Source organism: Mauremys reevesii, linkage group 25, assembly GCF_016161935.1.
Source record: "Mauremys reevesii isolate NIE-2019 linkage group 25, ASM1616193v1, whole genome shotgun sequence".
NCBI lineage: Eukaryota > Metazoa > Chordata > Testudines > Geoemydidae > Mauremys > Mauremys reevesii.
Window position 1 is genome coordinate 5663527 of NC_052647.1, and position 13004 is coordinate 5676530.

A 13004-nucleotide genomic window follows, 5' to 3' on the forward strand; every position below is an offset into this window, starting at 1 on the left:
CTGAGCTCTAAGGAGCAACAGAGACAGTGGGTATTCCACCTTCCCACCTCCCATACTGGCTTGTGATGAAAATAGCTCAATGAGCCGTGATCTTTGCTGCTAAACTGGGAAAGGGAGGTCATGTTGAGGGCCTTAGCAAGCTTCTGAGGCCACTGAATCCACCTGGAAGCGCAGGACCCACCAATACAGGCTTGGAGCTTTGTCACAGCAACTGGAAACATTAAACGGACTCTTACGGCACAATCCTTCATATAACTCCAAGGGAATAGCGCCCCCCTAGGATCGCGCTGGGGGATTGCAGTCAGCACTGACTGTGAGGGAAGAGTGCCCCCTACAGGCCCCCCCCACTCCCTATGGCTTCAATGAATATGGAGGCCCTCAATGTTCGTGAACGGAGGAGAGTCATTCAGTTATTATCTGTATTACCGTAGCCCCCCTGATCAGGCCCCGTTGTGCCAGGCGCTGTACAGAAGCAGAACAGAAAATGGTCCCCCTGCCGCAAAGAGCGAGCCAAGGCTGGCGTGTATCTCACCGTTCCCTTTCTGCGCGGCATCCAGGATCTTGTAAGTCTCGGCCCTGATGTCATCTCTGTCATATTTCACTTTGGCCAGATCCCTGGACACTGGAAACAAAACTCTTCATCGTGATTGGGATTGGGGTCACATCCCTTTAAATCAGGGGTGGGCAAACTACTGCCCGTTTAAAGCCGGCCTGTTTTAAACTGGCCCATGAGCTCCTGCTGGGGAGCAGGGTTGGAGTCTGCAGCACACAGCTCAGCCCCACTCTGGCGAGGGCGCTGGGTCGTGGGCCGCACCACATGGCTCCCAGAAGCCACAGCATGGCCCCACTCTGGCTCCTATGTGCTCCAGTGGCCCCCTCCAGTGCTCCAATGGGCGCTTCAGTGGCGGTACCTGCGGATGGGGCAGCACGCAGAGCCACCTGGCTGCACCTCTGCATAAGAGCCGGTGAAGGGATATGCCACTGTTTGCAGGAGTCACTTGAGGTAAGCGCTGCTTGGTGCCTGCACCCCTCAGCCTCTCCCCACACTCCAACCCCCTGCCCCAGCCCTGATCCATATCCCGCTCACCAAACCCCTCGATCCCAGCCTGGAGCACCCTCCTGAAACCCAAGCCTCTCATCCCCAGCCCTACCCCAGAGTCCGCACCCTCAGCCAGAACCTGCACCCCATCCTGCACCCTTGCCCCAGTCCTGATCCTCTGGAACCCTATGTCTCAGTCCAGAGCATCCTCCTACACCCCGAACTCTTCATCACCAGCCCCACCCGAGAGCCTGCAGCCCCAACCAGAGCCCTCACACCCTCCCACACCCCAACCCCAATTTTGTGAGCACTCATGGCCCGCCATACAATCTCTGTTCCCTGATGTGGCCCTTGGGCCAAAACGTTTGCCCACCCCTGCTTTAGTTTGGGAGCCTTGAGTGGCGCTCACCATGTTCTGGGTGTCTGAAGCTGCCAGAAGCTAGCCAGAGCTGCAGATGTGTGCAGCTCAGCCTGACATGTCTGTGTACGGTCTGTAAACACCAGGATTTGGGTGACACTGAAACAGGGCCCCTTTCTCAGCAGCAGGAGGCACCGAGCTTGTTACAGTCAGTCCGATACAGTCATTAGGGACTGGAGACCCAGCTGAACACTCCAGCAGGACCCCAACCTTTCACCAGGGTCAAATTTATTCAGCTCAACCCAGCCCAGCCCAGCCTCACAGGAACAAAGGACCCTGGCCTAGGCGACCTCAAAGAATCTGTTGGACTCTTGAGTGAGTCACCCCCCTTCCTTTGGTCAGTTTGGGACTGTGATGAGGTAATGCTCACCTGACTCGGAGGGTGGGTGGGAGGGAGGCAAAGCCAAGAGGAAAGAAAGAACATGAGACAAGGGAGATACTTTGTCATGCTCTTCCCCTTTCTTCCACCTCCACCTACAGACATTGCCACCAAGTGACTGAAGCGCTGATCGAAGGGGAGAGCCTGGCCGAAGGGCAACCAGCCAGCCTGTGGTGAGAAGCCTCTGAGTTTGTAAGGGCACCGGAAGTGTTAAGAGCAGCTTAGAATGTGTTTTGCTTTTGTTTCATTTGACCAAATCCGACTTGTTATGCTTTGACTTATAATCACTTAAAATCTATCGGTGTAGTTAATAAATTTGTTCATTTATTTGACCTGAAGCAGTGCGTTTGGTTTGAAGCCTGTCAGAGACTCCCCTTGGGATAACAAGCCTGGTACAGATCAATTTCTTTATTAAATTGACAAACTCATATAAGCTTACAGCATTCAGCAGGCATAACTGGACGCTGCAAGAGGGAGGTTCCTAGGGCTGTGTCTGGGACTGGAGATATTGGCTAGTGTCATTTGGTTGTGAAATCCAAGCAGCTTACATGCTGGAGGCTGTGCATGAACAGCCCAGGAATGGGGATTCTTACAGCAGAGCAGGGTAAGGCTGGCTCCCAGAATCAAGGATAGGAGTGACCTAGCAGATCACTGAACCAGATAACACCAGGGGAATGTCACAGGGGGCCCGACCCAGGCACCGGGAAATGCAGGGGGAAGGTGTTTTCACTGGGAGCAGCAAATGGGCAGAGGAGCCAGGATACCTCAGGCAGAGCTAGGATTCAACCCTGGGCAACAGGTCAGCACAAGAGCACAACGGGCTGATGCACAGGCCATGAGCTGTGCCCAGGCCTCCTGGCGGAGGGATGAATTTCAGCCTGTGTTCAGAGCCGAGGGGAGAGGGGGCTGTTTACACAGTGGCGGCTCTTTCACAGATCCACCTGTAAGCGAAACTACAGGGTCCATCATTCCACAGGCCGTTGTCCAACAGGTGGGCGCAGTTCTCATCACCATTTTTGCTCGTGAACAGGTTATTGGGCTCCCCTTCATTCCAGTTCCTGAACGAGAAGAGAGAGAGGAGCTCTTAACCCGCTGACTCCCCGTCCCAGAGGAGATACACCCCCAGTAAGCTGGGCCCCACCTTCAGTGTAACTAGAGCAGCCTTGGGGTTCATTTAACTTATGCTCAGGCCCTGGTAGGGGTTCTGGGAAGCTTAGAACAGCCAGAGCCCAGCAGGGCTCCAGCCCCTGCACCAGGGGCTGTTGTGCCAGCTCTTCTCCAGCCTCTTTATGAAGGTTATAGCCTGGGCGAGGGTCAGGGAGGAGATTAAGGCTCCTTCAAAATCCCTTGATGCTGCCAGAGCAGTGTAAATGGCCCTAAAGCAACGGAATATTGGGCCCATTGTGACATTGCACCCATATGATTTAATGAAAATATGCTAATGAGCGTGAATATAATGTAACTGGAATATGCTTCATGCAAAATGTCTCTTGTAAGGTATCATTACAAAGCTTATAACCTACTGAGTGTGGTCATCCTATTTGTATAAATGTATCATTCTTGTACCTGAAACTAGAAATATGAAATATAACTCTGAGGTCCTATTGTAATTATGCAAAGTGTGGGCCATTAATGGTGGTTTGGAATCTTGATGGCTTCCATTGACTAGGACAATTGGCTCTGTTTACTTCCAAGCCTTCCTGTGAGTCAGGCCAGGCAGAATGAAGGCTTGGGGTCTCACAGGACATGTGTCCATGTCACCTGGTACTGGCATCCATCTTAACCCTGGGGCTTTTCCATTTGGAAGGAGGGCTAGGGTCCCAGAGGGTACGTCCAGACCACCCGCCGTATCGGCGGGTAGCGATCGATTTTTCAGGGATCGATATATTGCGTCTTATCTAGACACGATATATCGATCCCCGAACGCACTCCCGTCGACTCCGGAACTCCACCGGAGCGAGCGGCGGTAGCGGAGTCAACATGGGGAGCCGCGGACGTCGATCCCGCGCTGTGAGGACCCGAGGTAAATTGATCTAAGATACTTCGACTTCAGCTACGCTATTCACATAGCTGAAGTTGCGTATCTTAGATCGATACCCCCCCTAGTGTAGACCAGCCCAGAGAGACAAAAGATTCCTGCCAGGTGCCAAAGCTATATAAGGGAGTGGAACAGAACAAAGGAGTTTCCAGTCATGAGAAATCGCCTAGTTACCACCTGAGCTGGAGCTAACAAGAACTGTACCAGCAGAAAGGATTAGCCCAGACTAGGAAGGAGTCCACTCTGTGAAAGAAACTTATTGGAACATCTCTGAGGGTGAGATTTTATCTGTACTCGGTTTCTTTTTGTCTTAGGCTTAGACTTGCGTGTTTTGTTTTATTTTGTTTGGTAACTTCCTTTGTTCTGTCGGTTATTACTTGGAACCACTTAAATCCTACTTTTTATACTTAAGAAAATCACTTTTGCTTATTAATTCATACCTGAGGGAGCAAACAGCTGTGCATATCTCACTATCAGAGTTATAAAGGTGGACAATTTATGAGTTTACCCTGTATACACTTTATACAGAGTAAAACAGATTCATCTGGGGTTTGGATCTCATTGGGAGCTGGATGTCTGGGTGCTGGAGACAGGGGCTCTTCTTAAACTGTTTTCAGTTAAGTCTGCATTTTTGTGGCGTGTGTTTCAGACCCTGGGCCTGTGTTGGAGCAGACTGGCATGTCTGTCTGAACAACGCAGGGTTCTGGAGGCCCAGCCTTACAGAGAAAATGGGCTCAGAGGTAGTCTCAGCATATCAGGTGACCGTCCCAAGGGGGTTTCTGTGACCAAACCTGTCACACCCATTCCATTACTTTAATCCAGTGCTAGCGGGGATTAAAGCAAGTAGAGGGACCAATATGGCTGCCCATGGTGGTCCTTTGACTACTAGCGGTAAATATGCCCAATGGCCAGTGATGGGATGTTAGATGGGGTGGGATCTGAGTTACTACAGAGAATTCTTTCCTGGGTGTCTGGCTGGTGAGTCTTGCCCACATGCTCAGGGTTTAACTAATTGCCATATTTGGGGTTGGGAAGGAATTTTCCTCCAGGGCAGATTGGCAGAGGCCCTAGAGGTTTTTCGCCTTCCTCTGCAGCGTGGGGCACGGGTCACTTGCTGGAAGGTTCTCTGCACCTTGAGGTCTTTAGACCATGATTTGAGGACTTCAATAGCTCAGACATAGGTTAGGGGTTTGTTACAGGAGTGGGGGGTGAGATTCTGTGGCCTGCGTTGTGCAGGAGGTCAGACTAGATGATCATAATGGTCCCTTCTGACCTTAAAGTCTATGATTCTATGATGCCAGGCTGAATACTCTCTGTATGGAGAGTGGGGGGGGGGGTTGAAAAATTTGCATCCCAGTCTCAAGGGTTTGTGACATTCCCCCTAGAGGAGACAGATCTTTTATTCTGAAGTATCCAAATGAATGTGGGGCCAGAGACAGCATTACCTGCTCACAGGCCAGGCATCATGATTGGACCACTAGAGGATAACAACCTACTACTAGTTAATGGCATAAGTGGGGGAGGGCTGCGCTGTTGAAGGCCCTGCTGCAGGGGTAGAGGCTGCTACCCACACACGCCATGGCAGCACAAGCTTCCCCTCACCACAATGTCTCAGACCAGACCAGCCTTGGAGAGACCCCTCTGTAGGCTGAGAGGGGCGCTCTGTCCCTGTGACCCATTCCGTCCTCGGTACATTGGCTGTGATGGCCAACAAGCACCCAAGCTCATTTCATACAGAGGGCACCCAGCAGCAATGCCATTTGGTCACTAGAGACCTGGGCCAGATTGCAAACAGTGACCTGCGGGGACCGATAAAGCCTAGAGTCGTTCAGTCCTCAGGGCATGAAATCAAACCTGAGTGGCTCCATCCCTGGCCTCAGTCTTGGAGCTACTGAGGTAGAAAGCACCTGCAGGGGCAGCTGGGGAAGGCCAGGGCAGGAATGGGAGAGCAGAGGATCGCCCCATGCTTACGTAAATACCGCAGAAGTGTTGTCCACCCAGCGCCAGATGCCTTCAGTCCCTTGGTCGGTGAAGCCGATCCAGTGCTGAACGGAACGAGCTTTAATAGCCAAGTAATTCTGGAGAGGATGACACAAAGAATTGGGTGCTTAGAACTGAGGCCAGATCCTGAGGCGTCTCCCATGGCAGGAACTTACCCCAAGGGATGACCTGGGCACTCAGTGCTGCATATGCCAGAGGAGGAGGCAAGGAGCCTGATTCTCCTCTCCCTCCAGGGAAGGGTGTGGGGGATGGAGAGACGTCAGTGGAGGAGCAGGGGTTGGTGATGGTCTCAGCCTGGGGTGGGGAGAGGAGGCCCCGAGCCTGGGGGATGGATGGTGTTGGAATGGGAGGGAGGGAATTGGGTCCTGCAGTGGGACAGAGGGGGCTGTGGCATAGATCACCCACACACCGCACCAAACAGATCCCAACCCTGCAGTCAAACTCGGGCACAACCCAGCAGGGGAGGGTAATGCACAGGGAGTCCAGGAGGGCCTGTTGTATTCATTTAGCTGGAATATACGGGCCTAAGGTGTTAGCAGAACTCAGCCGTTGGCCAACATTAAACAGCACTAACCCGGCCTGCTCGCTTCCCTTAAAAACCTTTTTAACCTTTGATCAAAGACAAAGGGAAGAGGTAAAAACCAGGGAAACCCTTTGAACGGTAAAGCACCGAGCCAGGCTTTCAGTCCGCCAGCCTCCCTTGGGCCCATCCCCTTGAGCTGCAGATTTTTTAGAAGGAACCCGCCCCCCTTGTGTGACAGGCTCTTAGCAGGGCCAGATTAATCATTTGTGAGCCCTGGCTCCCGGACTGTGGCCCTGCCCCCTGCTCCGCTCACGCTTGGCTGCAAGGCCCCATCCCTGCTCAGCCTCTTCCCCTCCAAGGCCCCCCACACCGCTTGCACGGTTGGGAGGGAGCAGAGTCAGCAGCAGGCAGGGCCTCGGTGAGAGGCCGGGTGGGGATGGGGCGTTGGCGCAAAGCGTGGGCGGAACAGAGGGGGCAGGTGTGATGAAGTGGGAGGTTTCTTGTTTTTTCCATGGTTTGCATGCAGAGCGAGTGGGACTCAGTTTCCCTGGGTGTTACTGGTTTAACGAGGTGAGGGGAGAGGGAGTTTGTTGTTCCAGAGGACCGGCGACTGAACTTGGGACCCCGGCCAATGGCCTGGAGAATGGACATCCCAGCGACTGGTGACCTGGGGTTGTGGTCACCAGGAGGCCCAGCTCAGGAGTCGCAGCCAGTTCTGGCCAGTGGGAGGACAACGGGCTATGAAGAGAGGACCCTGTGACCTGACCAGCTGGTTCCAGCCAGAGGACAGGAGATGAGAGGAGGCCCAGGCAACCCTGCTTACCTGGAGAGAAGACAATGGACAGAGCCAAGGCTTGAGGCCAGGGATATCGGATGCCCAGCTGGGAAGCAGGGAGCTCTGGGCTGGAGAGAGAGAGCAGGCAGAGCCCACCTGGATGCAGGGGAGACTGGGATGTGCTGTGCTGAGGGAGGCCAGGCCCGAGGGCCCTGAGTGTTTCCTATGCCGTGTTCAGACACTCAATAAACCCTCCTGTTTTACGCTGGCTGAGAGTCGCTCCAGTCTAGAGAACAGGGTTGCATTATTCCCTCTGGGAGTGGAGGCCCTGGGGGTCCAGAGCACGTGGACTCCTTGAGGGGGCCCACGGTGAGAAACAGGTGTGCTAAGGCTCAGAGATGTGCAGTTCCAGGAGCTGGAGAGGTTTAATCCCTGAGAGAGACTGGACCCCCGAGAAGGGCTGTCACACTGAAGGGGATTCCCCCCAGGGAGTCCACGGGACCAAGAGAGGGCACAACCTGTGAGTCCGTGATAGCAGGGCCACAGTCCGGGTGCCATGGCCCCTTCTAAGTGTGGGCCTGGTGCGATTGTAAACCCGGCACTGTCTCTTAGATGGTATCAGAGCTGGTAACAACCATCCTGCTGCTGAGACAGGCTGGAGTGGCTGTTGTTACAGTCCGACCTGTTTCATCCCAGCTGGTGGTTGGGATTAGCTGGAGCCGGTAGAGGCGACATCATCTGGGTCCTTTTCTCCAGTCCCATCTGGTCAGGATGTCTCAGGCTCAGGATGACAAAGGTCTTGGGTCCCAAAAGATGTGGGGGAGGGGAGAACCATGATGGTGAAGCTCGTTCTAGAAGCCTAATTTTCTCCCCAAAGTCTCTTTCAGGTCCCCAAAAGGGAGCAATGGGTGGAACAGTCCGTCCCCTCATTCCTTTGACCACCAAGTAGGTTTAATCTCCAGCACTGGATTCACTCCTTTCTGGTTCCACACATTTCTTGTTTGCCAGGCGTGATCTGAACCCAGTCGGTGAGTTACAGCAGGAGGCTCTTTCGTTTGGACTAAATCCATCTGTCTCTCATTTGGGACCTTTTCCCATCAACCCTGGTTACTCTCGGTCATTGTACCATCTCAGGAACACTCACAAACTTTTACAGCTGCGTTCACAGTGAGGGTAAATTTGTCAGGCCAGTTATTCCGACCGGGTGCAGCAGGAGATAAGGATGAGCATTACGAATGCACCGTCCAAGTTCCCCTTTCCAAAGGGCCGTTACACTTTGAAAGTGACTGTAAAAAACCTGCTCCCAGATGGGCTCCCTCATCCCTATGGGTATCAGAGCCAGAGCTGCTGGCTGCAGGGACTAACCTAAGCCATTCCTGCTTTTCCCTCTCATACGCCCAGCAGAGCCAGCCAGGGCCTGTTCTGGTTCAAGCCTCAGCAGAATTGTCACCCAAGTTCCTGTTGCAGGATCTTTGGGCTGGATCCCCAGCTGATGTCAACCGGGATCATATGGATAACAGCTGCTGTGCACCAGCCAAGGTGCTGGCCCATTCCTGGCGCTGGAAATCACTGACCAAAGAAATACATTCACTACTACAGGTGCCGACTCTGTGGGTGCTCTGGGGCTGAAGCATCCATGGGGAAAAAACAGTGGGTGCTAAGCACCCACCAGCCACCCATCCATCAGTTGTTTGGCCACCCTGCTGCTGATCAACGGTTTGGCAGCCAGTGGGAGGTGGTTAGGGGAGGGGGCGGAGCAGGGGTGGGATGAGGCGGGGCAAGGGCGGGGTCTTGGGGGAAGGGGTGGGGCAGGGGTGAGAATAGGTGGGGAGAAAGGCAGGGCCTTGGGGGAAGGGGTGGAGTTGAAGCAGGATCGAGGTGAGGCACCCACCTGGAAAAATTAAAATCATTACCTGTGGCACTACAGTCAAGTCCTGGCTCTTCTCTCCCAGCAGACACCCCTGGGCTCTGCAGTCTGGTGGGAATCCACCTCTGGCAAGATAGTTTCGTGTTCCCAGCACCCCAGGGAGTCTGACTACCCTGCCCGGAAACCTCCTCTCTTATCTGCCAAGCAGCTCTGCTTTCTGAGCCCTCCTCAAACCTCCCCACCATTTGCTCCTCATCGTCCCTTCTCTGTGCTGCTGCCCCAAGTCCCTCCTGCCCCCGTTGGGCAAAATTCACCCCGGGGGTTGGGCAGGGCTAGCCCTTGTCACTGTTGGAGACCTGGAGTCCTGCTCCAGCCCTGCACCAGGAACTCCCACTGTTCCTTTTTTCCCGTCAGGCCCAAACAGCGCCAAAGCCTCATGCCAGCTCTCTGCCCAGGGGTCATTACACCCCAGGGAGAGGATGGGCTGAGTGTTCGTACCTGCTCCCTTTGGTCGTTGATCACCACCAGATCAGCATTCTGGGCTAAGCAGGAGTTTCTCGCTGCCTCCCAGGTCTGGTTAGCCTGGGAGAGAAGGTAGCACCTCCCTTGGTCCTGGTCCCAGCCCGACTGGCACCAGGGAACACCTGCCGCAGAGAACACAGCTGTGAGCCCCTCCCCCGTTACTCGCCAATGAGGGGCCAATCCCCTCTCTCACATGCCGATGAGGGGCTGATCCCTCTGCCCCATGTGCCGCCGATCCCTCCCTCACACGCGCCGATCAGGAGCCTATCCACCTCATCTCACGTGCCAACAAGGGGCCGATCCCCCGACCCCATGTACTGACAAAGGGCAGATCCCTCCCCCTCACGTGCTGATGGGGGGGCCGAACCCTGCCACGCCAGGTGCCGACGAGGGGCTCATCCCTCCCCACCACATGGCGATGATGGGCCAATCCCCCCACCCAACGTGCCAATGAGGGACTAACCCCCCACCATGCGCCGACAAGAGCCCGATCCCACCCTCCCCACATGCCGGACAGCAACCGATCCCTCCCCACACGCACTGCTGAGGGGCCAATCCTTCCCCCGGCAGACACAGAGCACAGGCCAGACCACAGCAGGTGTGGGTATTCCACAGGAAACCTAAGCCACAGGTGAAAGCAGAAGCTACAGGCGGAGACGTGGGGCACAGGCAGCCCCTCCATCCATCCTTATGGGCTCTGCTCTCACAGGGCGAGTGGCAGGGCCCCATTCCCAGGTTCCAGCCCCCACCCCTGGCACTAATGGGGGATTCTGCAGCCCCACACCCCAGCTAGGGGGGACCCCCCACCCCAGCTAGAATGTGACACTGCATTTGGATTCTCCCCACTCTGCTCTCACCTGCTGTGCTCCTCTGGGTTGTGGGGCCAGGGTCTCCTGGCTTGGTGGGAGAAGGGGTGGCCTGTGAAACTGAGCATGGCCTGACTTGCATCCGACCAAGTGGGTATTCACCCACGAAAGCTCATGCTCCAAAACGTCTGTTAGTCTATAAGGTGCCACAGGATTCTTTGCTGCTTGAGCACGGCCAGTGTTAGTCTCAGGGCCATTGATAGGATACACCCCCCCACCTCCGCAGGGTGCTGATCACCGCACCTCCCTGCACTCCAGAGGGTGATGCTGCAGCACCCCAACCCTGCCTAGTGCCTGATCCCCACCTCCCTGCATCCCTAAACCAGATCAAGACATTCCAGCATCTTTCTCCCCCACCTCATCTGCAGGCTGAACCACCCCTGATCCCTACATTCCTAAACTGGAAGGAGACACTGCAGCACCCCTGACCCCTGTCCCTGCTGGATGCTCATTCCCCTCCCTACGCCCCATGTGGTGCCATCCCTGTTCTCAGGGCACGGGCTGGGACATTAAGGAAAGGAAAACTAAGAACATTCAAGAGGAGCCCAGAGAGCTCCTCCCATTTACCCCTGACCTTACCTGCCGAGCCCCTCTTGGTTGTGGGGGCTGGGGTCCCTGGCCATGTCTGAAGATGGGACCATCTAAGAAACTGAGCAGAGCCCCAGCGTGAGCCTCAGGGACATCACCCACCTCTCCCAGTGGGTGGGTTGGCAGCTTCTCAGTCCGGTCTGTCAACTCTGTCAAATCCCAGCGAGGTGCTCCCCCAGCCCATTGGGGCTCTCACCTCCTTGGGGCAGGGATGAGCAGGATTTGGGGAGGGGAAAATCTCAAACCTTAATAATAATGCCTCCCCCTTCTCATCAGTACAGCATACAAAGCACTTTGTGAAGGGGGTCAGGCTCATGAGCACCATTTTATAGATGGGGAAACTGAGGCACAGGGCATTGCTGTGACTTGCCTAAGGTCACAGAGGTGGAATAGAACCCTGGTCTCCTAGGGCTTAGTCCCATCCTGTCTCTACTAGTCCATGCTGTCTCAGAAGGTGCCTAGCTCTCACCAGACCAGCTCTGGTGGGGGTAGGGGGTCCAGGTCATGGTGGCTACTCACGGTCGAGGAGGTAGAGGAGGACCAGGGTCATCAGGAGCAGTTTGATGGCCACGATGATCAGGGTAGGAATCACCAGCTGCCGGTTCGTGAGAGGGGGGATCTGGAAGGGGGGGAAATGGCTTTGATAATCCTGTCCTGGCCACACCCTAGATTTTACCCCACCCCCAGCACTGAATGGGACACACTTTCAATCAAGCCTGACAATAATTAAAGGGGCAGGGATCGGTGTGTAGCATCTTTAGCTAAAAGAGCTTTTCTCCCCACTGTGTCTCAGGCATTTGAGTTAAATGTGCACCCACAAAAATGAAAAGGATGAAGCCAAAGGGACAAACTCTGCTCCCAGTTACACCATTGTAAATCTAGCCTGAAGGCAACAGTGTGACTCAGGATTTACACTGGTGTAAATGGGAGCAGATGTTGGGTCAAATAGTTTCCAAACCTTTGGAGGAAAATAATCACGTCACTTGCCAGGCAGTGAAGTTTCCCCAGGTGTGACCCTGTCAGTCCTGCCAGCTCCCCACTAACCCTTGGGGCTTCTAGGGATGGCAGGGTAGGTGAGACCCCCATTTCTGATCTGGTTTTGAAAAGAGGAAAAAAACAAACTGCTTTTTGAACTTTCTTCCAGCACCACAAAGGAGCAAAAAGGGAAGGAACCCAACTGCCATCCCCAGGAAATGAGCAACACACGGAGCAGCAGGTTCCTCATCAGCCAGCAAAGGAGCTGGTTTGTCTCACCACAGAGAGGGGACAGACCCCAGCCCATGTTCCTGGGTCCTCCTGGTCCCACTGAGGTTCTCCAGGTGCGTTGGGCATCTGCTCTGGGTCCCCTCGGATCTCTCAGTCATGCAGGCGTCTTCCCCTCTGGGGCCAAGGGTAGAGGACTGGGTGGGTGCCCCGTGTGCTCTGCTGTTATCTCCCGCTGGGCTTCCTGCCCCATAAGGCAGTGGCTTATACACGCATGACTCTAGTAGTCCCATGGTGCGGCCTGCGTGGGCAATGTCAGAGCACCGCCCATCACCCTACCTCCTGCGCGGGGCGGTGGTGACCCTGAGTGAGTCACACCTTCAAAAGGGGAAGAGCCCTGCTAGGTCCCATCTGGTCCATCATCCCAGAGCAGGACTGTTCTCCCCAGGCTAATTTTAAAGATATCATAACCAGGAGGGTTGTCGGGATCAAACCCTCAACCTGTAGCAGTGATATTCAGATCTCAGGAGCCAAATTAGCACTCAGCATTACCCAAGAGAGCCACAGTAGGGTGAATTCATGGTTTCCTTTGCTAGAGGACTCTATAATCATATTTAAACAGTATGTCAGTTTTATATATACTTGTCACAGCACAATGATTGACCAAGTATCACCATTTTCATAGAATCTCAGAATCATAGAATCTCAGGGTTGGAAGGGACCTCAGGAGGTCATCTAGTCCAACCCCCAACTACAATTGGTTAATTACATAGTAAAAGCATCCT

At 54.4% G+C, this 13004-nt stretch overlaps 1 protein-coding gene across 2 annotated transcripts in view; it reads right to left on the reverse strand.

Moving 5' to 3' along the window:
• Positions 1-2471: 2471 nt before the first annotated feature.
• Positions 2472-13004, reverse strand: part of LOC120391413 (hepatic lectin-like) — a 40495-nt gene continuing 29962 nt past the window's right edge. Inside the window, exons 1-5 of one of the 2 annotated variants that reach the window (XM_039515086.1) lie at positions 12271-12651; positions 11536-11635; positions 9539-9684; positions 5846-5952; positions 2472-2894 (exon numbers count right to left, since the gene is read on the reverse strand). In XM_039515086.1, coding sequence (XP_039371020.1) covers positions 2747-2894; positions 5846-5952; positions 9539-9684; positions 11536-11635; positions 12271-12348 — 579 coding nt within the window. In that variant the 5' untranslated portion in view covers positions 12349-12651 and the 3' untranslated portion in view covers positions 2472-2746. Of the gene's footprint in view, positions 2895-5845; positions 5953-9538; positions 9685-11535; positions 11636-12270; positions 12652-13004 lie in introns of those variants that run through there. The other variant, XM_039515087.1, reaches the window with a different exon arrangement.